Source organism: Oncorhynchus keta, chromosome 19, assembly GCF_023373465.1.
Source record: "Oncorhynchus keta strain PuntledgeMale-10-30-2019 chromosome 19, Oket_V2, whole genome shotgun sequence".
NCBI classification, from domain to species: Eukaryota; Metazoa; Chordata; class Actinopteri; order Salmoniformes; family Salmonidae; genus Oncorhynchus; species Oncorhynchus keta.
Genome location: NC_068439.1, coordinates 48,985,272 through 49,010,171, shown reverse-complemented (window position 1 = coordinate 49,010,171; position 24,900 = coordinate 48,985,272). Strand labels below are relative to the sequence as shown.

The 24,900-nt window shown below is 44.4% G+C and overlaps 1 protein-coding gene and 1 non-coding gene across 4 annotated transcripts; one reads left to right on the top strand and one right to left on the bottom strand.

Annotated features, from left to right (window-relative positions):
• Nucleotides 1–772: 772 nt before the first annotated feature.
• On the top strand, nt 773–24,633 carry LOC118398401 (glycerophosphocholine phosphodiesterase GPCPD1). 3 transcript variants are annotated; one of them, XM_035793693.2, is made up of 20 exons: nt 773–1,279; nt 2,198–2,290; nt 2,614–2,704; nt 2,941–3,025; nt 4,115–4,190; nt 4,531–4,572; nt 6,472–6,595; nt 6,835–7,078; nt 10,167–10,329; nt 10,860–10,992; nt 11,420–11,474; nt 11,591–11,683; nt 11,974–12,051; nt 12,259–12,298; nt 12,558–12,613; nt 12,726–12,791; nt 13,334–13,470; nt 18,473–18,608; nt 18,705–18,865; nt 22,542–24,633. In XM_035793693.2, the coding sequence occupies exons 2-20, from the start codon at nt 2,242–2,244 to the stop codon at nt 22,726–22,728; spliced, it is 2,016 nt and encodes a 671-aa protein (XP_035649586.1). In that variant the 5' UTR covers nt 773–1,279; nt 2,198–2,241; the 3' UTR covers nt 22,729–24,633. The 3 variants fall into 3 exon arrangements, with proteins under 3 accessions (XP_035649586.1, XP_035649587.1, XP_035649588.1); XM_035793694.1 differs by lacking the exon at nt 2,198–2,290 and having other exon boundaries at nt 775–1,279; XM_035793695.1 differs by lacking the exon at nt 4,115–4,190 and adding an exon at nt 4,017–4,077 and having other exon boundaries at nt 775–2,704.
• trnaa-ugc (transfer RNA alanine (anticodon UGC)) lies at nt 19,117–19,188 on the bottom strand. The gene has a single exon. It is a non-coding gene; the product is annotated as a tRNA-Ala (tRNA).
• Nucleotides 24,634–24,900: the final 267 nt, after the last annotated feature.

Sequence of the window (24,900 nt, the reverse complement as noted above, 5' to 3'; positions counted from 1 at the left end):
AGTAGGACATTTGATATACCCAGTGGGCCACATTTGATAGATACTGATCAGTAATAGCAGGCCTATCAGTTATATATTGAGTGGCCTAAGTAAGTCTTCGTTGAATCTTTATGAAGTATTTCCTGCTTTTATACTTCAGTGATAGCTGTAATCAAAAGGGAACTCGAGTGAAGCAAGTATATGACATTTTTGTTTATTGATCTCTGTCTGATCATTATGGACGAGTTCGATTTGTCTGAACTGAGGTGCACCAGGCTATGGCCTGTGATGTGACCAAGCAGCCACCTTGGCACCACTCCTCAATTATTAAACACAAGCTATAGAACTGCATTTATTCATGTCTTCATTCGTTTTTGACATGTTTACTCTATTACATACACTTTAATGCATCATTCCAAATTATATTATGTGAGCTAAGTATAGAAAACAAAATCCTTAACGTTGTTCTGTTGGGAGTACTAATGTGACAGTCACCACTACAACAACAAAAAGACTTCAATGTAATTTTGTCCTTGAAACATTTAAATGAAATACTGCAGAATTCCATTCATTCCTAAGGAGGACTGCTCCTACCAGCGAGTGCCAATATGGCCGTCCTGTGGCTTCAAAGACCATACATATAGCATCGGCAATATAGGTTTTATATGGATCATCGGTTGAAGACCATCTTGCAATTACTAATCAAAGTTTGATGATGAGTTGATTATTTGAATCAGCTGTGTAGTGCTAGGGTAAAAAACAAAACGTGCACCCACGGTGGGCCCCAGGACCGAGTTTGAGAAACCCTGATCTGATCCAGGGCTGTTCAATGTTGGTCCTGGGCCAAAACACTTCTGGTTTGTGTTTCTACTTGGTAGTTTACATTTACATTTACATTTAAGTCATTTAGCAGACGCACTTATCCAGAGCGACTTACAAATTGGTGCATTCACCTTATGACATCCAGTGGAACAGCCACTTTACAATAATAGTAGTTAATCGCCCTCGCCTGGTGTCTCAGGTCTGAATTAATCCCTTATTTGAAGAAGAAGAACCAGAAGTGTTTCGGCCCTCCAGTACCGATATTGAACAGTCCTAGTCCAATTATTGCACAATTCCACTATTTGGATCCGTTTGTTTGACTTTTATTTTGAAGGCTATTCAACGATTGTTGCTCGCCGCTAATGCTGCTCATGTCACACGGGCGACAAGAAGAATAGCGTCGCAGTAGCTCCAAACGTTGTCAACAAGTATGCCAAATCTACCACGCCGAGCAAGATCTGTCTGCTGATGAATTAAGGTATATTGATACCTTCTGTGATATTGTACAATTTTTTTTTATGCGAAGATATTGCTACGTAATGGTTATTTCAGTTTTTGTAGCGAGGGGAAAAGTCAACTCGATGTTGTTGTGCTACAATGGCTAGCGCGTTAACGTTAGTTAGGTAACGTAACTGCCAGTGTTCGTGTTAGCTGCCTGCCCCAGTTGGCGCAAAAGGCGTAACTAGCTAAATCGTTTACGGTAAACAACTGGTTTGCATGGCTAGCTACAGTAGTGTCTGTTTTGCTGACAAATCCGGAATTGGGCTGTCTGCTCGGACAGAGTAACAGTAGTGGAGTTTGTGCACTAACTCTGCTGTGGCTCGTTGGTCCAAGCCAGTGATTTATATATTGGTCAAAGCCTATGGGGACATTTTGTGCTCGTTTAGATTTCATCAGTGTTTTAAACATTGGCTAAAGGTAGTGTGAACTGACTGGTTGTGTCATAGAAAAAACCGTATAACATCTACTCAACCTGTGTTACCCTCAGAACCTTTTATTTTCTGCTTTATCCCAAAAAATAGTTTTTATTTTTACTTCCCCTGCGCTGCACCAGCAAGCCATGGGGTTATTTTCATTTTCATTTTAGGATATTCTATAGGATTCTATATTCATTCTATAGATACATCAGTCTTGGATGCTCTAATACTAGCTTTTGATCTGTTATCTTAGTAGCTAACAAGCTAGTCCGAGTGGTTGTGTTGATGTGGGCACTTTTTTTGTTTTAGTTTTTTTGTCATAGATTGAACCAGAATCTGGCTTTACAGGAGAAGTTGAATATCCAAGGCCATATTCTGGTCCAGTCATAGAGGTTCTACTACCCAGCACAGCTTTGTTAATCCACTAAATCTATGCCTACATTTATGCCTGTTTTACCATTAAGTTCCTGGTTTTCCAGCTTGATTGCGCCTGCAATTGTCCTTGTTTGTGCCTGTGTCAACTATGGAGACAACTCAAGTGACTTTGGCAGTTAGGGGAGACACATCCCCAGGTAAGACCAACCCCTACTGCAGGGCAGCAGACTCATCTGAAACAAGAAGACTATTCAATTCAAGACAACTTTAGACAGAAAGATTGACAACGATCCAGACAGTCAGGAATGTCAGCTTTTAGTTCATCTCAGTTAGCTGACCCGGAACTAGAATCTTGAGTAATTTGGTCAGATTCTCGATTTACGTAGTTTGTCCACGAGAGTTTAGCTGAAACGCACTTGATCATTAGAGCCTGATGAGAGCGAGAGAAAGAGTGTGTGTGTGGTGAATGTATACAGTTCTGACTTGTTTAATTGAACGTAATAATATGGTGTATGACTAGGTGAGGTGATAGCTGTGGTTGGTAGCTGTGAAGCTTTAGGAGGCTGGTGCCATCAAAGAGCTGTGACCCTACAACCGGTTGAACACGATGGGTAAATATCACTTAACTTTTGAATATGCTATGGTCTGAATGATTTCTGTGTGTTTTAAGTAATTCAACATTGTGCCGGCTCAGAAGGTAAGATCATGGCGCTTGCAACGCCAGGGTTGTGGGTTAGATTTCCGCGGGGGACCAGTATGAACATGTATGCAGTCACTACTGTAAGTCGCTCTGGATAAAAAGCGTCTGCTAAATGACTCTAATGTAAATATTCTCTTCCTTCCCTAGCACATTGTGGAAGAGGACCGTCAGTGTGCCCAGAGGTGCTGTGCCAACCTATCGTTACTTCAAAGGCCACTTCCTGGAGTCAAAGGTGAGCTCATCTTTTTTTTTTTTATGTACGGTCAGCGTGTGAAGAAATCGGACATATTAAAGAAGTGACCTATTTGATTGTGTTAGGCCTATTCAAATTTGAGTACCGTGACGTTAGAAAGCATGAGGTTAGCTACCCTACAGCCGTTTTTTTAAGATCATTCGTGGGTTATTTAGCTCACTTTCCCCACATCTGTGTTGATCCCCTCGAGCTCACTTCAGTGCAGTTTTTCCGTAATGCTCAGAGGAGAGTGTCCATGCCTGGAGCTCTGCCAGCTGGCTATAAGCTGAGCTTGGATTTGAGCACGGGACGCAAGCCTCTCCCCCTTGTCTATCCTAGCGCAGCATTAAACAACACGGAAGTTGGAACACATACAGCGTGTTCTTCACCACTCCAATTATTCATGTCGGTATGCAACGTTCTCGATACGTCCGTCTTGGGCGTTCAAATTACACCAATAAAAATAAAAAAAAGCTTTCCCTCATACAGAGAGGGCGTCAGGCTGTTATATGTCCTACAGACAGCAGCATATGGAGCAACGCTATCACACCCGTGATACATCGCGGAAACGAGGCTAAGCAAACTCATTTGAACAGTGCCGTCTCTCTGCCTGCTCTGAACTACTGCCAGTGGACGAACGGCGTTGCTAACTCGTCAAAGAGCATACAATCTTGACTCATGGGTGGAGCCCACACATTCAGATAGGCCAGTTGTAATGACAACACATTTTTCATGTCCCTGGGGTCTAAAACTGTGACCACATACAGTTTTGATTGTTTTTACAGTTTGTCATTTAAAGGCTTTGTTTAGTTTGCACCATTAATGGCAGATCTAACCCTTAAAATACCAAAAACTGTAGCAGGTCAACTTTGCTAAAAAAAAAATATATAAATCAAAACATACGATCTTTCAGAAGATTAGATATTTTAGCGTAGCTGAAGAGATGATGCTTAAGTTCTTCCACCTACCGACTAATGAATCCCTTTTTCAGATTTCAACCAATAGTGGCTTGCTAATACCTTTGAGACCAAAGTGAACATTGACTGTATTTGGTAAGTCTTAACGCTGTACTAAACATTGGCATTGCAGAGTGCAGGTGGTCCCTGTCAGGTGATAGTCACTAAGTGGGAGACGCATCAGCAGCCACGTCTGATGAGCCCCACAGGTATATACACCAGAACAATACCCGGCTTGGTTTGGGGGAAATGTACAGTATCTCTGCTTTGCTGAGGCAAGTGGGTTGGAGGCCACATTGTGTTGTTTTAACTAGAATGTTCTAGAGCGGAGGAAACGCTAGTAGATGTGACCACTCAAACTCAGACAAAACAAAAAACTCAGACAAAGGTCATTCAAAATCAGCTTAATAGTAAACGATTGAATAAACCATATTTTTCCCCCTAAATCCTTCCACCTGACACTTTTTGGACAATGTTTAAAATAAACCTTTTTGTGCTGGTTGATGTTATGTCTGTAAAAGGCCTCATGCCTGTTTTATTATCTTGCAGAATCGCACCTTGATATTGACGATGGTCAATTTGGATTCCACAGTAAGTCAAATAATTACATCACATCTTGATTAATCCATTTTTGGGAAATGATCATTGTCTCGCTGTTGTATGGAAAATACATTGGCTATGTAATGGTAAAATATAATTGCAGTCTCTTCACCCCATTTTATTTTATTTATTTTACCTTTATTTGACTAGGCAAGTCAGTTAAGAACAAATTCTTATTTTCAATGACGGCCTAGGAACAGTGGGTTAACTGCCTGTTCAGGGGCAGAACGACAGATTTTGTACCTTGTCAGCTCGGGGATTTGAACTTGCAACCTTTCGGTTACTAGTCCAATGCTCTAACCACTAGGCTACCCTGCCGCCCCGGCAGATGAACTAGGATAAAGCCAATTTGACATGGAATGCAAAGACCTCAGGGAAGTCCTTTGTTATGCACTATAAGGCCCAGATCCCGACCAGGGCTAAGCACGCCTAAATGAAACGTTATTCCTTTTGATGTGCTTTTAGCTTTTTATGCCTTGTCTGCTCTTGAACGTAAGCATGAGAATAGCATGCTATTCACCCACTATGTTTATTCGAGCGCCACCTCAAACAAAAAGGTGTCGACCAACTGCGTCATATTCTGACCTTGACTTAATTCCCTAATAATTCCACCACGTTTACACACAAGGAAACCATGAATATGGTCTAGCAAACCTCCCGCTTCCTAGTGGGGAAAAGCGGCAACATTATTTTCTGATAGAAGTACCACCTTCCTCCATGAACTGTAAATGAGTAATCCGTTTGGAGAAGGGGATTGTAAAATACACATAGCAATTGTTTTAGTGGATCATATTAGGTTAACGCTGTTCTCTAATTTGGGATGTGTATTAGAATCATTGTGGAACTCAGTCCACGCGTTGTAGGTTAAACCTGGAGCCTGGCGCCCGGTTCACGGAAGGTTCGCACGGACTGGACCTCTGTCATACAGTTCCGTGATTGATAGGATTGTTCTTCAACGCCCGTTATATGCTTATTTTCACCTTCCAATATTTCATGGATTGAACATGAACAGGAAAGCATTCAGGATGAATCAAACCACTATCATTATTATGTGTGTAACTGTTTGAAGAGCCTTTTATTATTTATGATCCATACATACAATATTTATGATTTAATTTTTTTTTTAATCATTTGGTGCTGAAACGGAGATGAATAAGCATAGTGGATTTCTTTCATGAATCCCTATATTCTGAGCCCGTTTTCTATTGACTATGTCGACAAAATTTGAATCAAATGTGCACCCTATTTAAAGGGATAGCTTAAGATAAATTTACTGAAAACTCCATGAGAATCAGTTGGCCCTGCAAGTGTGGGAGGGTTTTCAGCGGTTGAATGAAATGTATTCAGTGTGCGCAAGGTAGCCACACCTGCAGAGCGTGTTATGCGACTACATAAGCTAAGTCTGAATACCAAATACTGAGAAGTGCGTAGAGGAAAGGTATACATTTCTTATGTCGGGATCGAGCCCTAAAAACAAGATGAAGATTAACTAAGGGCTCATAAACTGCTAATCACAGACTAGGTACTTAAAGAAAATACTGTAGGAGCCTATACTAAGTACCTGAGATATGACTCAATCCTTTGGTGGAACTGAACTCTTCACAGATTACATGTAAAACACTTCCCCATTAGACGGTTAGTTATCTGTTAGTAGCACATACTGATTGAAGTGAATTTGACGGTCTCCCCAACCTACAGTTGACTCGGTGTTTGAACAATTACTTTTATTCCCATAGCTCTTTTCTCAAACGCAAAGTGCTTTGCGTTGTTTTGCGGATAGCGAACCTCACCCACCACCAATATGTACTGTTACTCACCTGGGTGAATTCAACGGTCGCCATTTTGTGCCAGAATGCTTACCACCTGTTTCCCTGCAACTCCTCTCTGCAGACGGCTCAGTGTGTATGGACTCTGGGTGGCTGACGTGCCAGACAGAGATCCGTCTGCGTCTGCACTTCTCCAAGATGTCTCCCGTATCCATCACCAAGAAGAAATACAAGAAGTCTCGCTTCAGGTGAGAGCAAGAGATGTGGCTCCTATTCAATATAAGCATTTACGCAAATGCCCATAGAATTGATCCCAAAATAACTCATGGGATCAAACCAAATATGGCTTTAAAATAAACAGCTACACCTTTTATGGATGAAATATGCAGCCGTAAATACACTAGTCTATCGGTCATAGTCAGTCATAGTCACGCCTTTTCAGATCCTCTCCCCTTTTTGACCTGTGACCTTTCCCATCTGTCCCCAGGATCAAGCTGACGCTTGAGGGTGTGGAGGAGGAGGATGATGAAGATGAAGAGGTGGAGCAGAGTGCAGCGTCATGGCACAAGATGACCACCACGCTGGAGACCAGTATGATCAGTGGAGATGGGTACAAGTCCCGCCACTCCCAGCCTGAGTGTGGTTACGCCCTGGAGGCCTCACAGTGGACAGAGTACATCATCCACTCCATGGACCCCGACAACCTAGAACTCACCTTTGACTTCTTTGAGGTACAGTTCACAGCAGGATCAATATATTTGCCAGTTGACTATTATGAGCACTATGGAAACAACTGCTTTGTGTTGTAATGTTTACATACTATTTTACTGTGTGTATAATATATATATATTTGGGGTCACTTAGAAATGTCCTTGTTTTTGAAATAATTATTTAAAAAATAAATTAAAATCCATTTAAAATAACATCAAATTGATCAGAAATACATTGTTAATATTGAAAATGACTATTGTAGCTGGAAACCGATTTTTAATGGAATATCAACATTGGCGTACAGAGGCCAAGTATCAGCAACCATCACCCCTGTGTTCCAATGGCACGTTGTGTTAGCTAATCCAAGTTTATCATTTTAAAAGGCTAATGGATCATTAGAAAACCCTTTTGCAATCATGTTAGCACAGCTGAAAACTGTTGTCCTGATTTTAAAGAAGCAATAAAACAGACCTTTAGACTAGTTGAGTATCTGGAGCATCAGCATTTGTGGGTTCGATTACAGAATCATAACGGCCAGAAACAAAGCACTTTCTTCTGAAACTCGTCAGTCTATACTTGTTCTGAGAAATGAAGGCTATTCCATGCAAGAAATTGCCAAGAACCTGAAGGTCTCATACGGCACTGTGTACTACTCCCTTCACAGAACAGCGCAAAATGTGTCTAACCAGAATGGAAAGAGGAGTGGGAGGCCCCGGTGCACAACTGAGCAAGAGGACAAGTACATTGGAGTGTCTAGTTTGAGAAACAGACCCCCGGACAAGGGTCCCTTGCTCATCTGCGTGAACGTGCCTTAGGCATGCTGCAAGGAGGCATGAGGACTGCAGATGTGGCCAGGGCAATAAATTGCAATGTCCGTACAGTGAGACTCCTAAGATAGCGCTACAGGCCGGACGGGTGATCATCCTCGCAGTGGCAGACCACGAGTAACAACACCTGCACTGGATCGGTACATCCGAACATCACACCTGCAGGACGGGCACAGGATGGCAACAACAACTGCCCGAATTACACCAGGAACGCACAATCCCTCCATCAGTGCTCAGACTGTCTGCAATAGGCTGAGAGAGGCTGGACTGAGGGCTTGTAGGCCTGTTGTAAGGCAGGTCCTCACCAGACATCACCAGCAACAACGTCGCCTATCGGCACAAACCCGTCGTCGCTGGACCAGACAGGACTGGCAAAGATTGCTCTTCACTGACGAGTCGCGGTTTTGTCTCACCAGGGGTGATGGTTGGATTCGCCTTTATCGTTGACGGAATGAGCGTTACAATCTCTAGTCAGGCCTGTACTCTGGAGCAGGCTCGACGTGGAGGGTCCGTCATGATCTGGGGCGGTGTATCACAGTATCATCGGACTGAGCTTGATGTCATTGCAGGCAATCTCAACGCTGTGCATTACAGGGAAGACATCCGCCCTCATGTGGTACCCTTCCTGCAGGCTCATCCTGACATGACCCTCCAGCATGACAATGCCACCAGCCATACTGCTCGTTCTGTGTGAGATTTCCTGAAAGACAGGAATGTGAGTGTTCTGCCATGGCCAGTGAAGAGCCCGGATCTCAATCCCTTTGAGCACGTCTGGGACCTGTTGGCTCGGAGGGTGAGGGGTAGGGCCTTTCTCCCCAGAAATGTCTGGGAACTTGTAGGTGCCTTGGTGGAAGAGTGGGGTAACATCTCACAGCAAGAACTGGCAAATCTGGTACAGTCCATGAGGAGGAAATTATCATTATTTACCTTTATTTAACTAGGCAAGTCAGTTAAGAACAAATTCTTATTTTCAATGACTGCCTAGAACAGTGGGTTTAACTGCCTGTTCAGGGGCAGAACAGCTCGGGGATTTGAACATGCAACCTTTCGGTTACCAGTCCAATGCTCTAACCACTAGACTACCTGTTAGGAGAATTATGTTCTCCAGGTACATTACCCAATCGAGTTATATTACTCTGTCTGTAAACCAGAATTTGTAAGATCCTGGTCAAATGAAACAAACGGAGGCCCAGCTAAATGGTTAAAAGGTTTATTCACGGAACGTTCTGAAGTCAAGAAAACAAATAAATTAATTTTATGCTGACTTCTCACGCCCACACATACATACAAACGTAGGCACACACGTCCTGCTACGCACACACTGTCTGTCTCACTTCCCAGCCGACAGAGATAGTGACTTTGTCCTTGAGACGTACTCCCCGTTCTCTCCCAAATCTCTAGTCAGGTCGGCACCGAGCTCAGTCTGTTTAAAATACCATAAAGGTATTTGTTTTACCCTAATTCTGACTAGGACTACACATTAATTGATTATGATTTCATACATTCTAATCAATTCCATACAATTATGTTTCAGGGCGGAATATTCTAATCATTCAATTAACTGACAATTCTCACCTTTCACTACCCTGCCGTACTTAATGCAACTGGTGGTCACACCACATACTGACTGTTACTTTTGATTTTGACACCCCCTTTGTTCAGGGACACATTATTCCATTTCTGTTATTCACATGTCTGTGGAACTTGTTCAGTTTGTCTCAGTTGAATCTTTTGTTCATACAAATATTTACACATGTTAAGTTTGCTGAAAATAAACGCAGTTGACAGTGAGAGGACCTTTCTTTTTTTTGCAGAGTTTATTGTATTAAGACACACAGGGTTTGTCTATTTATGGAAAAATGCATGTTTAAAAAATATATATTTCAAAGAACTGTTCTTCCAAATATTTTTTTCTTAAATGTGCATTTTTCCATAGACACACCCTGCGTGTTTGAACAGCCCGTCTGTGTGTGACGTATTCTAGTCTTGGCTCATCCTGTGTAACTTCTGTACACACTCTATCCCCCTTTATGTAGATCTATCACTCGTTCTGTTATTTAACATTTTGGATTTGTGTTGCTTGGTATTACTGCAATGTTGGCGCTAGAAACACAAGCATTTCGTTGCGCCTGCGATAACCGTTTGCAAATCCGTGTAAACCACCAATACATTTTTGATTTTGTAGGTGTACTCCCAAACCACTATTGTTCCAAAAAAGGAGCGTCGGGCCCCTGTATGTGTACGATAGTGGGTGTATTAACCCTTTCCTCCCCTCCTACAGGAAGACATGGGCAAGCACGTGATGCCAGGGGATGCCCACCCAGGGACGGCGGGTACGGCCTGCCTCCTCTCCTCATTCTTCGTGGAGAGTGGCAAGGACACTGGCGTGGTCACTCTGCCCATCATGAAAGGCAACTCCAGACAGACCCTGGGCAAAGTTAGAGGTGAGCAACCCTACCCCCTTCCGCAACGAGTCTTCTGGTAGAAGCAAAGAACATTTAAACTAAGTTGCTTGAGATGCATCCATGTAACTCTGACTTCTTTGTAAATCAGGTGTCTATCGATGGGGGATTTGCACAAAACTTGGTTCGGCTACGGGACTTTTTTCACTTCTCTGTCACTCTTCGAGAAATATAGGATGTACAAAAGAGAAATCAATCACTAGGATGCAGGCTGTATTGGCTGACAGGTCTTTGACTTTTTACCCGACGTGGAACTAGAGTACTGTAAGTCGGCGTGTATAGCTCCTCCCGCAGACCTTTTCCCGACGTAAACAATCAGCTTTCCCCTTTAGCATGTAACTGTCAAACAAGATGCGGGGGGGGGGGGGTTGGCTGACTTGAGATGACTTGGGGCCACAGGGTTAGCTAAGATGTTTCCCGGGTAAAAATCAAGCTTAGATTTAAAGTAAATGATGAGTACACTTCACCTTTTTTAAACGTATTTTTTTAAACAATGTATTTTTCTATTCCAGTGGACTACCTGGTGATCCGTCCTATCGAGGGACTGCAGTGTGACATGAGCTCCTCCTTCACCAAGTACTGGAGGAAGAGGAGTACCCCCCTGGACGTTGGCCACAGAGGGGCGGGGAGCACACACGCAGCCAAGTGAGAGAAACGCGCACACGCTTTACATAATAGATGTATTAGAAGTTGTTCAATGTGTGCGTGTGTTGACGCAGGACTCTAGGAAGGGCCTACTCATAAGAGCACAAAGACCCTTTCATACTTTGTTTATTGAATGTTTGAATGCAATTGTTCTGTCCCGTATGACTTCAAAGTTGCAGTGCAGGTTAGGACATGTTCAGTCCGAGTGCACATCAACAGAGGAAGTCACGGTCAACGAACAGCGAAGGGTTGCCTCTGAATCTCAGCTAGGAGTTGTGTGTGTGTGTGTGTGTTAGCGTGCAGGTCATTAACTAGTAGTCTGATCATACACTTCATACGTCACAAGATTACGTCTATCTTTTATACTGTACATCGTGATTTGGATGTCTTTGTTTTTTTTTTTGCCTAAAAATGTCTGGTTTTTCAGACATACCAAAGTCAGGGAGAACACCATTGCTTCGTTCAAAAGTGCTGCCAATCATGTGAGTATTCCCACGTGGAGTGTAAAACAACTGAAATAAACATTTTCCTCTTGACCATCTAAACGTCTCTCTGATCTGTTGCTGCATCAGAGTTGACTGCATGTGTGTTTCTGCAGGGGGCTGCCTATGTGGAGTTTGATGTCCATCTCTCCAAGGACTGTGTCCCCATCGTGTACCACGATCTCACCTGTTGCATCTCTACTAAGAAGGTCAACCCAAACAAATCCAGTTTGTTTTCTGTTTCAACAATACCATTCGATGCACTCTGGACAGCAGGGTTCCCCCAAACCCCCCCACCTGGGTGAACGTTTTTTGTTTTTTGTTTTTCCCTAGCGCAACACAGCTGATTCAAATAACTAGCTCGTTATTTGAGTCAGCTATGTAGCGCTAGGGCATAAACCAGAACGTGTGTCCCCAGGGATGGCCCGCGGGACCGAGTTTGGGGGAACCCTGCTGTACAGCATCCTTGCTTTACTTTTTCCTCTCTTCCTCCTGTCAGAAGGGAGACAAGCACTCTTTGGAGATGTTTGAAGTGCCGGTCAAAGATCTCACATACGACCAGCTACAGCAGCTCAAGGTAAAAGCTCTGCTAGCTACTGGCTTCTCCTTTACCTAGTGAATACGCTCAGAAGCCAGTTGTTGAACAGTTCATATGAAGAGTCCTTTGGAGGCGGTATGTGGATGTCTTGATTTGATTTTAGTCTTATGTAGTCTGGTTTTTCACCATTTTAGAATAGGCAAAAGTGACGTGGTATGAAGGATGACTCTTGTGTTTGATCTACAGCTGGGCCATGCTTCTGCCTTGAAGGTGAACGACCACAAAGGTATATTATCTTCCGTTTCATTAACTATGTGAATGATTTATCCTTGAGGCAAACAATGCTCTCATCCTCCTCTACTCTTGCAAAGCCATAGTTGTTTTAGAAGTTATAGATTAACTGACAATTCCAATTGGTATGGTGAAGAAAGAACCTATGTCCTCTGCTTGTCATTGTGTAAAGCAGTTGAATGTGAACCAGCAGAGCAGGTGCTGTGTGTGTGTGTGTGCTGAAGTGCATGGTTTACTCCCGCTTTGCTTCTTAGATGACGACGACGAGGAAGAGGTTGACGAACACCAGCCCTTCCCTTCATTCTCGCAGGTAAATGACCAAGTCGACGTCTTCACTTGCGAGGTTCCTGAAAGTGTGGACCAGCTTATCCCACCCTTGGTTCTGTGTCCCATTACAACTGCCTCCCTATGTCATCTTCCAGATCTTCCATGCAGTGCCTGAAAATGTGGGCTTCAACATCGAGCTGAAGTGGATTTGTCAGATGAAGGTATGTACAGCCAGTCTGTGATACTGGTGATGAAGTCATTAGTTGGTCATTACAGAAGTGGCTGTGTTATCTGACCCGACCTATAACCTATTTCAGTATCTCCTGGATTTCAAAGGGAATTCTGGTGATGTTTGCGTACAAATTTGCTTGATTTTTGCTGTGGCAATTTTGACATTTTTGCAAGGCAGTAGGTGCTGAATTTGAGCAATTTGTTGCGAAAATGCGCTGATGAGGGAAGAAGTTTGTCGTGTGGCTTGATTGAACCATATTATACGGTAAATGTGCGTTGATTGGGTGACATTGCAAGCCCTCTTTTTGTACTGCAGCGATAGGTTAGTTTTAAGCGACGATTTGACTCTTTTATACAGCAATTGTTGATTTTGCAAAACAAATTGCCATCTCAGACAGCTATTTGTTCTTTTAGGGTTTGGGCTCGTGGTTCAAAGTGAAATAGGAAAGCTTTGTACTTTTTGTAAATCCAAACATGGTCCGATAGTAACAACCCTTTTCTCATTGTAATGTTGTGTTATTGTCTTCAACAGGATGGTTCGTGGGAAGGAAACCTGTCCTCGTACTTCAACATGAACCTGTTCCTGGACATCATACTGAGCTGTGTGCTGCAGAGAGCCGGCAAGAGACGCGTCGTCTTCTCCTGCTTCGACCCCGACGTCTGCACCATGTAAGTGTAACATAACTTTAGACCGTCCCCTCGTCCATACCCGGGCGCGAACCAGGGACCCTCTGCACACATCAACAACAGTCACCCACGAAGCAAGGAGAACTACTACTTCAAGGTCTCAGAGCAAGTGACGTCACCGATTGAAACGCTATTTAGCGCGCACCACCGCTAACTAAGCTAGCGTTTCACATCCGTTACATAAGCACTACTCAAGGGCGTCAAACTTTCAGCCTGCTGCACAGTCGCTATGGAAGCTCTAGTCTTGAACGCCCGGTTAACTTGTCATTTGAGGATAAAAGGTTCAGCTAAATGATAAAAGTAGCGTGATTGTCAACATACAGGTAAATGCCCAAATAAAAGGGAACCCGACAGTTTCTTAATGGGGCGTTTGGCCACCCACCAACAGCTTCATTGCCCATTGGCATAGATTCTACAAGTGTCTGCAGGGCACCACTGACTTTTTCAGTTGGTGGCATCCTCTCGCAAAAATTGTGCAGCGTCCCACAATACAATACATTTGAGTCCTCTTATAAAGTCATTTCACAATGCTTTATTAACATGTGTAATAGACTACTGAGATGGTATTCAATAAATAAGTCATTACATCTAACATGTCCAAGTAGGAATGCATGATTTAAAGATATTTTGATATGCAACCTAATTCAGTGATTGTCATGAATTTTGGGTTTACATTAAAGTTTTTATTTTTACTGTGAAAATAGGGCTCCAATGTTTTCTTTTTTTCGGGGGAGGAAGTAGAAACTCAAATACACATTAGCTAGATTGCTAACTCTAAATATAACAACCTACTGCTTGTGGCTATGTATTACATTTACATTTAAGTCATTTAGCAGACGCTCTTATCCAGAGCGACTTACAAATTGGTGCATTCACCTTATGACATCCAGTGGAACAGCCACTTTACAATAGTGCATCTAAATCTTTTAAGGGGGGAGGGGGGGTGAGAAGGATTACTTTATCCTATCCTAGGTATTCCTTAAAGAGGTGGGGTTTCGGGTGTCTCCGGAAGGTGGTGATTGACTCCGCTGTCCTGGCGTCGTGAGGGAGTTTGTTCCACCATTGGGGGCCAGGGCAGCGAACAGTTTTGACTGGGCTGAGCGGGAACTGTACTTCCTCAGTGGTAGGGAGGCGAGCAGGCCAGAGGTGGATGAACGCAGTGCCCTTGTTTGGGTGTAGGGCCTGATCAGAGCCTGGAGGTACTGAGGTGCCATTCCCCTCACAGCTCCGTAGGCAAGCACCATGGTCTTGTAGCGGATGCGAGCTTCAACTGGAAGCCAGTGGAGAGAGCGGAGGAGCGGGGTGACGTGAGAGAACTTGGGAAGGTTGAAACCAGACGGGCTGCGGCGTTCTGGATGAGTTGTAGGGGTTTAATGGCACAGGCAGGGAGCCCAGCCAACAGCGAGTTGCAGTAATCCAGACGGGAGATGACAAGTGCCTGGATTAGGACCTGCGCCGCTTCCTGTGTGAGGCAGGGTCGTACTCTGCGGATGTTGTAGAGCATGAACCTACAGGAACGGGCCACCGCCTTGATGTTAGTTGAGAACGACAGGGTGTTGTCCAGGATCACGCCAAGGTTCTTAGCGCTCTGGGAGGAGGACACAATGGAGTTGTCAACCGTGATGGCGAGATCATGGAACGGGCAGTCCTTCCCCGGGAGGAAGAGCAGCTCCGTCTTGCCGAGGTTCAGCTTGAGGTGGTGATCCGTTATCCACACTAATATGTCTGCCAGACATGCAGAGATGCGATTTGCCACCTGGTCATCAGAAGGGGGAAAGGAGAAGATTAATTGTGTGTCGTCTGCATAGCAATGATAGGAGAGACCATGTGAGGTTATGACAGAGCCAAGTGACTTGGTGTATAGCGAGAATAGGAGAGGGCCGAGAACAGAGCCCTGGGGGACACCAGTGGTGAGAGCGCGTGGTGAGGAGACAGATTCTCGCCACGCCACCTGGTAGGAGCGACCTGTCAGGTAGGACGCAATCCAAGCGTGGGCCGCGCCGGAGATGCCCAACTCGGAGAGGGTGGAGAGGAGGATCTGATGGTTCACATTATCGAAGGCAGCCGATAGGTCTAGAAGGATGAGAGGAGAGAGAGTTAGCTTTAGCAGTGCGGAGCGCCTCCGTGATACAGAGAAGAGCAGTCTCAGTTGAATGACTAGTCTTGAAACCTGACTGATTTGGATTAAGAAGGTCATTCTGAGAGATAGCGGGAGAGCTGGCCAAGGACGGCACGTTCAAGAGTTTTGGAGAGAAAAGAAAGAAGGGATACTGGTCTGTAGTTGTTGACATCGGAGGGATCGAGTGTAGGTTTTTTCAGAAGGGGTGCAACTCTCGCTCTCTTGAAGACGGAAGGGACGTAGCCAGCGGTCAGGGATGAGTTGATGAGCGAGGTGAGGTAAGGGAGAAGGTCTCCGGAAATGGTCTGGAGAGGAGGGGATAGGGTCAAGCGGGCAGGTTGTTGGGCGGCCGGCCGTCACAAGACGCGAGATTTCATCTGGAGAGAGAGGGGAGAAAGAGGTCAGAGCACAGGGTAGGGCAGTGTGAGCAGAACCAGCGGTGTCGTTTGACTTAGCAAACGAGGATCGGATGTCGTCGACCTTTTCAAAATGGTTGACGAAGTCATCTGCAGAGAGGGGGGAGGGGGAGGAGGATTCAGGAGGGAGGAGAAGGTGGCAAAGAGCTTCCTAGGGTTAGAGGCAGATGCTTGGAATTTAGAGTGGTAGAAAGTGGCTTTAGCAGCAGAGACAGAGGAGGAAAATGTAGAGAGGAGGGAGTGAAAGGATGCCAGGTCCGCAGGGAGGCGAGTTTTCCTCCATTTCCGCTCGGCTGCCCGGAGCCCTGTTCTGTGAGCTCGCAATGAGTCGTCTAGCCACAGAGCGGGAGGGGAGGACCGAGCCGGCCTGGAGGATAGGGGACATAGAGAGTCAAAGGATGCAGAAAGGGAGGAGAGGAGGGTTGAGGAGGCAGAATCAGGAGATAGGTTTGAGCAGAGGGAAGAGATGATGGGATGGAAGAGGAGAGAGTAGCGGGGGAGAGAGAGCGAAGGTTGGGACGGCGCGATACCATCCGAGTAGGGGCAGTGTGGGAAGTGTTGGATGAGAGCGAGAGGGAAAAGGATACAAGGTAGTGGTCAGAGACTTGGAGGGGAGTTGCAATGAGGTTAGTGGAAGAACAGCATCTAGTAAAGATGAGGTCGAGCGTATTGCCTGCCTTGTGAGTAGGGGGGGAAGGTGAGAGGGTGAGGTCAAAAGAGGAGAGGAGTGGAAAGAAGGAGGCAGAGAGGAATGAGTCAAAGGTAGACGTGGGGAGGTTAAAGTTGCCCAGAACTGTGAGAGGTGAGCCGTCCTCAGGAAAGGAGCTTATCAAGGCATCAAGCTCATTGATGAACTCTCCGAGGGGACCTGGAGGGCGATAAATGATAAGGATGTTAAGCTTGAAAGGGCTGGTAACTGTGACAGCATGAAATTCAAAGGAGGCGATAGACAGATGGGTAAGGGGAGAAAGAGAGAATGACCACTTGGGAGAGATGAGGATCCCGGTGCCACCACCCCGCTGACCAGAAGCTCTCGGGGTGTGCGAGAACACGTGGGCGGACGAAGAGAGAGCAGTAGGAGTAGCAGTGTTATCTGTGGTGATCCATGTTTCCGTCAGTGCCAAGAAGTCGAGGGACTGGAGGGAGGCATAGGCTGAGATGAACTCTGCCTTGTTGGCCGCAGATCGGCAGTTCCAGAGGCTACCGGAGACCTGGAACTCCACGTGGGTCGTGCGCGCTGGGACCACCAGATTAGGGTGGCCGCGGCCACGCGGTGTGGAGCGTTTGTATGGTCTGTGCAGAGAGGAGAGAACAGGGATAGACAGACACATAGTTGACAGGCTACAGAAGAGGCTACGCTAATGCAAGGAGATTGGAATGACAAGTGGACTACACGTCTCGAATGTTCAGAAAGTTAAGCTTACGTAGCAAGAATCTTATTGACTAAAATGATTAAAATGATACAGTACTGCTGAAGTAGGCTAGCTGGCAGTGGCTGCGTTGTTGACTTTGTAGGCTAGCTGGCAGTGGCTGCGTTGTTGACACTACACTAATCAAGTCGTTCCGTTGAGTGTAATAGTTTCTACAGTGCTGCTATTATTAATCTAACAGTAAATGTAATGTCCTAAAAACAACTTTGCAATGAGGCTTAGTGCACTTGTGCTGGGCGATGAGCAATTTTTCTTCTTACAATTTGAATTTTGAAATGTTAAAGGGTCACACAAGGGATAAGACTGTGTGAGAGGCTCGCGCATTACAGAAGGCAGGCACAGCAGCGGGGCATTAGGATAACGCAATTTACTGTTTAACAAATTCATGGTTGCAAAAAAATAAGGATGTTTTTGATTCAGGTGTCCAGGTAGAATGTGCAGCTCACACCAGTGCGACCAATTCCGAAACGCAAATAGCATGTGAAATTTGCGGCGCTCTCTTTATAAAAGCCGCTGTCTGTCGCTATGGATTACAGTTAGAACAAGCCAATCAATTTCAGCTCGAGTGGACACTCTTGTTAAATTCTGGTGCGTGTCCAGTTTGAGGTATTGAGCAAAATACAAGTTACCTGAACACGTGATACTCCACACATACATTTTTATTTTTAGGTCTTCAAATTTCAGCATATTGTTTTGACACTGGGCAGAAATCCAAGACACGCAGAAGCAGCGACAGTGTCATTTTCCACTTGTTTAAACAACAAATGAACAGGATTGTACTTCGTCAGGTAAACTACTGAATGAGACCAAAAACTTGCTATGATTTATTTATCCAGAAATCTGCTGGCCTGCTGAACTGAAACATAGTTTGCACAGTTGTAATTTGAATGTTGGACTGCCTATTACAAATGTTTTATGTGCCTGTTATAAAGGCTTAAAGACGTAAGCTGTTAGTGTCTTAACGACCATTCCACGGGGTGACGCGTAAGTGTAACCATAAATGTTGTCTTCTCCCCCAGGGTTCGTCAGAAGCAGAACAAGTACCCCATCTTGTTCCTGACCCAGGGCATCTCTGAGACCTATCCTGAGCTCATGGACATCCGCTGCAGGACCACACAGATCGCCATGAGCTTTGCGCAGAGCGAAAACATCCTGGTGAGTGGTGGAACTTGGATATGTTGTTTGTTGACTAAGTCTCTGTAAGAATGTAGCGGATCAGTCGACACCCTGACGTCTTGTCTGTCTATCTAGGGTATCAGTGCCCACACAGAGGAGCTGCTTCAGAACCTGGAGCACATCCGAGAGGCTCAATCTAAAGGCCTGGTGGTGTTCTGCTGGGGAGACCTCAACAACGACCACGACAACAGGACCAAGCTAAGGGAGCAGGGCATCGACGGACTCATCTATGACAGGTAAACATCTGGCTGAACGGGTAAATCCATCTTGGCTCATTTAGAGGCGGTTTCCCAGACACAGATGAAGCCTATTCCTAGAATTTAAAGCACTTTCGATGGAGATTTGATCACGTTTTATTTTTGTCCAGGACTAGGTTTAATGGAAACCACCCCATGCTGCTACTGCTGTTATACAGAAATCTATTCAAAAGGTTATTTTTGCAGGATCTTATCCTGAGCGACTTGCGTAAATGCATACATTTTTGTACTGGTCCCCCGTGGGACTCGAACCCACAACCCTGGCATTGCAAGTGCCATGCTCTACCAACTGAGCCACTACCAACTGAGCCACATGTAAAACCTTTGTGAGCACCTTTTTTGAGTTCTATTTATTCTGTTCACACTATCAACAACCTGTAATACACACTGTCTCTCATACTGTTGACTGTTGCTCAAGGTTCTGAATTTGGAGTAACGTAATCTGACCCTAGATCTGTGGTTGAGAGGGCAATTTCTACCTGTAGCTGATAAGTGTCTCTTTTTTTTTTTTTTAGAGTATGTTAAATCTGGTGGCCAAATCATGTCATTGACTCTACTGGTTCTCCTGATGCCAGTAATGTCTCCAATTCCTGGTTGTGCTGGTGTTTATATTTACTCACTCCCGATTTGGTTCCTCCTGACTACTGCCTGAATGAAAGGTCCCCTGTTCTGGTCACTAACTTGAACAGACAGCAGGGTTCCATGACAATGATGCAAAACATTTCACTTCGAACTTAGCCTAGGTAGTTCTCCACACATTTTGGCATTGGTATGCCTTTCCTGAGATAATTTGCACTTTTTATGAAAGTGTGTAGCCAAATTTCACTAGACTTTAAATTCAAATATTAGGAAAGCAATGATTGGTTAACTGGCACCTCTGACAAATAAAATACATGTGCCTTATATATCAGGTGTAGACCTTATTATGAAGTTGTTACGTACAAGCCTCTAGCCTTTTGGTCCTAGACTTGCCGCTCCTGTGCCGTAGCAGAGGGAACAGTCTGACTTTGACTGGGCCTTCCTCTAACACTGCCTAGTATATAGGTCCTGGATGTCAGAAAGCTTGGCCCCAGTGATGTGCTGGGCTATACGCACTACCTTCTGTGGTGCTTTACGGTCGTATCCTGAGCAGTTACCATACCAGGCGGTGATGCTCTCGATGGTGCAGCTGTACGATATTTTGAGGATCTGGGGACCCATGCCAAATCTTTTCAGTCTCCTGAGGGGGAAAAGGTGTCGCCGTGCCCTCTTCACGACTGTCTTGGTGTGTTTGGACCATGATAGTTAGTTGGTGATTCTCAAACTGCTCCACTTCAGCTCCGTCGATGTTAATGGGGGCCTGTTCTGCCCTCCTTTTCCTGTAGTCTATGATCAGCTCTTGTCTTGCTCACATTGAGGGAGAGGAAGTCATCCTGGCACCACACTGCCAGGTCTATAGATTGTCTCATCGTTGTTGGTGATCAGGCCTACCACTGTTGTGTCGTCAGCAAACTTGATGGTGTTGGCGTCGTGCTTGGCCATGCAGGCGTGAGTGAACAGGGAGTACAGGATGGGACTAAGCACCCATCCCTGATGAACCCCAGTGTTGAGGATCAGCGTGGCAGATGCGTTGGTGCCTATCTTTGCCACCTGGGGGTGGCCCGTCAGGAGGTCCAGGATCCAGTTGCAGAGGAAGGTGTTTATTCCTAGGGTCCTTAGCTTAGTAATGAGCTTTGTGGTCACTGGTGTTGAACGCTAAGCTGTAGTCAATGAACAGCATTCTCACATGGGTGTTCCTTTTGTCCAGGTGGGAAAGGGCAGTGTGGAGTGCGATTGAGATTGGGTCTGTTTGGGCGGGAATGAGAATTGGAGTGGGTATAAGGTTTCTGGGCACCAGCCTTCCAAAGCACTTCATGGCTACTGACGTGAGTGCTACGGGACGGTAGTCATTTAGGCAAGCTACCTTAACTTTCTTGGGTACAGATACTATGGTGGTCTGTTTGAACCATGTGGGTATTACAGACTCTGTCAGGAACAGGTTGAAAATATCAGTGAAGACACCTGCCAGTTGGTCCGCGCATGCTCTGAGTACATGTCCTGGTAATCCATCTGGCCCCGTGGCTTTGTGAATGATGACCTGTTTAAAGGTCTTGCTCAGATCGGCTACATGGCGTGTGATCAGTCGTTTGGAACAGCTGGTGTTCTCATGCATGCTTGTGTTGCTTGCCTCTAAGCGAGCATAAAAGGCATTTAGCTTGTCTGGCAGGCTCGCGTCACTGGGCAGCTCGTGGCTGCGTTTCCCTTTGTAGTCCGTAATAGTTTTCAAGCCCTGCCACATTTGAGCTTCAGAGCCAGTGTAATCGGATGCAATCTTAGTCCTTTATTGAGGCTTTGCCTGTGATGGTTCATCTGAGGGCGTAGGGGGATTTCTTATAAGCGTCTGGATTAGTGTCCCACTCCTTGAAAGCGGCAGCTCCAGCCTTTAGCTCGGTGAGGATGTTGCCTGTAATCCATGGCTTCTGGTTGGGATATGCACGTAGGGGACACCGTTGTCAATGCACTTATTGATGAAGCCGGTGACTAAGGTGGTTATACTCCTCAATGCCATTGGATGAGTCCCTGAACGTATTCCAGTCTGTGCTAGCAAAACAGTCCTGTAGGGTAGCATCCGTGTCATCTGACCACTTCCGTATTGAGCGAGTCACTGGTACTTCCTGCTTTAGTTTTTGCTTTTAAGCAGGAATCAGGATGATAGAATTATGGTCCGATTTGCCAAATGGAGGGAGAGCGGTATGTATCTCTGTGTGGAGTGAAGATGGTCTAGAGTTTATTTTAATTTGTTTTTTTATAAAAATAAAAAAATGGGTTACACATGTGACCTGCTGGTAGAAATGAGGGAAAACATATTTAAGTTTCCCTGCATTAAAGTCTCCGGCCACTAGGAGCGCTGCTTCTGGATGAACATTTTCTTGTTTTCTTTTATGGCCTTATACAGCTCATTGAGTGCAGTCTTACTGCCAGCATCGCTTTGTGGTGGTAAATAGACTGCTACGATTAATATAGATGAACTTTCTTTGTAGTGGATAAAGTTTGCCCCTTTTTTATATTCATGCATATATCAATTTTGTGTTCTGCTTTATCACTCCTGCGTACGACTCTTTATTATTGGCCATTTCCAGACAAAGGCTTATGTTAAGTGCATGGGGTATACAGCACAGACTTTTTTTTTTTTTTTTTTTTTTTTTTTGGAACGTCAGGTCGGCAGGCAGTGTGGCTGTAAGAACCTGTTTACAGTGAGCTGAAATCTGATCCATGGGTGTGTGTGCACTGAGATTATTACTAGAAGCTACTCCCTCCAGCTTTGTGCTACAACATTGTACAGTTGCTGATCATGTAAATGTGAGTTAGATTTTATTGATAAGGTGATGTTGACATGCTTATTGATTATGTAGATTAGCACTTTCTGTAGCCACTGAGGAACCAGATTCCAATCCTTATTAACCTCAACAGTGTTTTTGAACTTCCTTGTTCCCTGTTAAATCCTGAACTAGGATTGTGTACCTGCGGCAGTAATTCTGTCTCGACTGTGTCTTTGGCTCCTAATAACAATGTTTTGTCCTCCTTTCTCTTTTTTAATTTATTTTATTTTCTGCTCCTTTTCTGCGTTTCACTCCAGGATCTGTGACGACCAGGTTGAGCAGGCCAACGTCTTCAAAGTGGAGGAGCAGCACACTCTGCAGGAGACTCTGAAGAGCTTTGTGTGCTCCTGCTACTCCATCCCCTGCCAGGCGCCTATCTGCGCTGCCAACACCAAGGTTCACAACGGCACTGCAGAGTCCGACTCGGGCCTCAGCTCTTCCTGAGAAACTGTCTGCCTCCAAAGGTTGTCTCTACATAAGCATGCTAGACAGGACAGAAGTGGCAATGAATATAGGCAGAATTTATGAGCAAGTGTACACTTTATTTAAAAAATTTTTTTTTTTTTTTAAATTGGGTTACATAGGAGCTACACTAAGACGCTGAGAAAAACGGTCAGTTTTTTTAACATGTTACACTGGAAGAGTAACTTTTTGCCAATGTGAACCACTTTATCCTAATGCAGCTCTCACACTGGAGCGCAATCCTGAAAATGGAACCAAGCCTCACAAAGCTGCTGTTCTTATTTAATGGTTTCATTTAAATTAGAAGCGTGTCACGTTCTGCAAGAGTTACTCGTCCGGTGTTGCTTCTACATTAGGTGATTTAAAAAGAAAAAAAAAGCCCTTTTGTCCTTTTGTAGCATCGCCAGATATTGACAACCCCTTCCCGAACTGACATCCACTCTGTCCACTGAAGCAATATTCAAGCTGTGTCCAGATGTTTTCTCGCAGCCGTTTGTTTTAACTGGAAGGAGGAGGGTGTTTTGCCAAAAATGGCATCTGGTGTTTATTACGACTTCAGTTGAAAGACTGTGGGATATGCACCTCAGTCGCAATTTCACAAAGGAATCCACATGTCTTCACTTAGAAATTAATACCTACTCAAGGAATTTATTTTGAGCATTTATATTTTATTATGCTGATTTGCGAAATACAAATTGAAGGTAAAATATACTGTATATTAGCTTTTCCAGATTGATCTTTTTTTATTGGTGACATCTGTGTACACACATTGTAGTTCATGACTGATAACAGCCCACAGTTTGCCTTCAGCTTGCTGGGTTAATTTAACTAAGATGTCGTTTTATGCGGATAATGATTTACCACACTAGTCTTACTTTTTTGCATCTGCATTATGGTTGTCCGCATAGAAATAAGCTAGCATTTTACAGTGTTATTTTTGTTCGATTTACTAATCTAATTTTGAATGGCAGTGGCTACAATTCATAATAGATTTTCAATAGAACAAGAGAAATCGGGACACTGACCAACTCTCTCGCTCAGGTGATTTTATTTAAAATTTGATGTGCATTTTATTTTTTATTCAATGGTGCATTTGAACTCGTGCAAACTGATTTGTATTAGGACTGCCCTGAGCTATGCCATTAATGAAGTGTCATTATTAGATGACCAGATAATGAAGTGTTGCTACGGGTGCCTAAATCTGAACAGATTCATTTAATATTGCTTTAATGACCTGTTTAATACATATTTGTTTTGTTCTTGCTTTCGGCATCACTTTAAAATGTATGGGTGAGTTGTGAGCTCAATGTTCACCATAAGGGAGGGGTATATAGGTAACCCTTTGTACTGGCTAGATCTAATCCACTTAATAACTCACTCTAGCTGATTTGAAGGGAAGTAAACGGTGTTTGCGCTACACATCAGAAAGCCTTGCTGGGGAAGTTGTATGAATGAACTAGTCTGACTGCCACTTGTTTGAATCTCGTCATACCTCACTCTACTTAATGCAATAGAAGACCAAGATTGTTTCACATGGCACAGTTTCCCTGTCACATTGCAACTCATTTTTCCTACCGGATGTATTTTGTTTGTACAGTCTTTTTTTTTTTTTTTTATGCACATTGAAGATGTAAAAGTCTATATTTCCTAAATGGTGTCACGTGATATAGCCCTGGAAAACATAGACTCAAGCACTGTCTGAGTTTGTTAAGTAAAATAACTTTTGAGAGTCTTACCCCTACCTAGGTGTATGGATGGAGTCATGATGCATGCCCTTCAGAGTGCTATGGGTGACTGGAATTGAGGGTCACTCATGTCACACCCTTGATACTGTCAGGACAATGCTAGCTAACTGATATGAAATGAATAAAATGATTTAAAAACGTACTACTTTTGTAGGAGTTTGTCTTTTTTATATATTGCAATGGACATACTGGTAGGTACTAGTATGAGTGCTTATTAGAGAAATAATGTTGGGTTTTTGTTATGAATTTACATCCATTAGAGGCCTTTAGTTTTTGCCTGAAACATTCTCACCAACTGTCACTTTGTCCTGGGTGTACTTGGACTCCCTCTGCCTTGGCAAGTCGCCATGTTTGTGTGTTGGCACTGAAGTGCTGTTTCCAGGAGATGTGCAGCACCTGTACTAGTCTA

What these genes read in the sequence shown, in the direction of transcription:
- LOC118398401 (XM_035793693.2), top strand. Translation starts at nt 2,242, where the DNA reads ATGGAGACAACTCAAGTGACTTTGGCAGTTAGGGGAGACACATCCCCA. An exon ending in GAAGGTGAACGACCACAAAG is followed by an intron (nt 12,299 to 12,557) that starts GTATATTATCTT and finishes TTTGCTTCTTAG; the next exon opens with ATGACGACGACGAGGAAGAG. An exon ending in CGCAGAGCGAAAACATCCTG is followed by an intron (nt 18,609 to 18,704) that starts GTGAGTGGTGGA and finishes CTGTCTATCTAG; the next exon opens with GGTATCAGTGCCCACACAGA.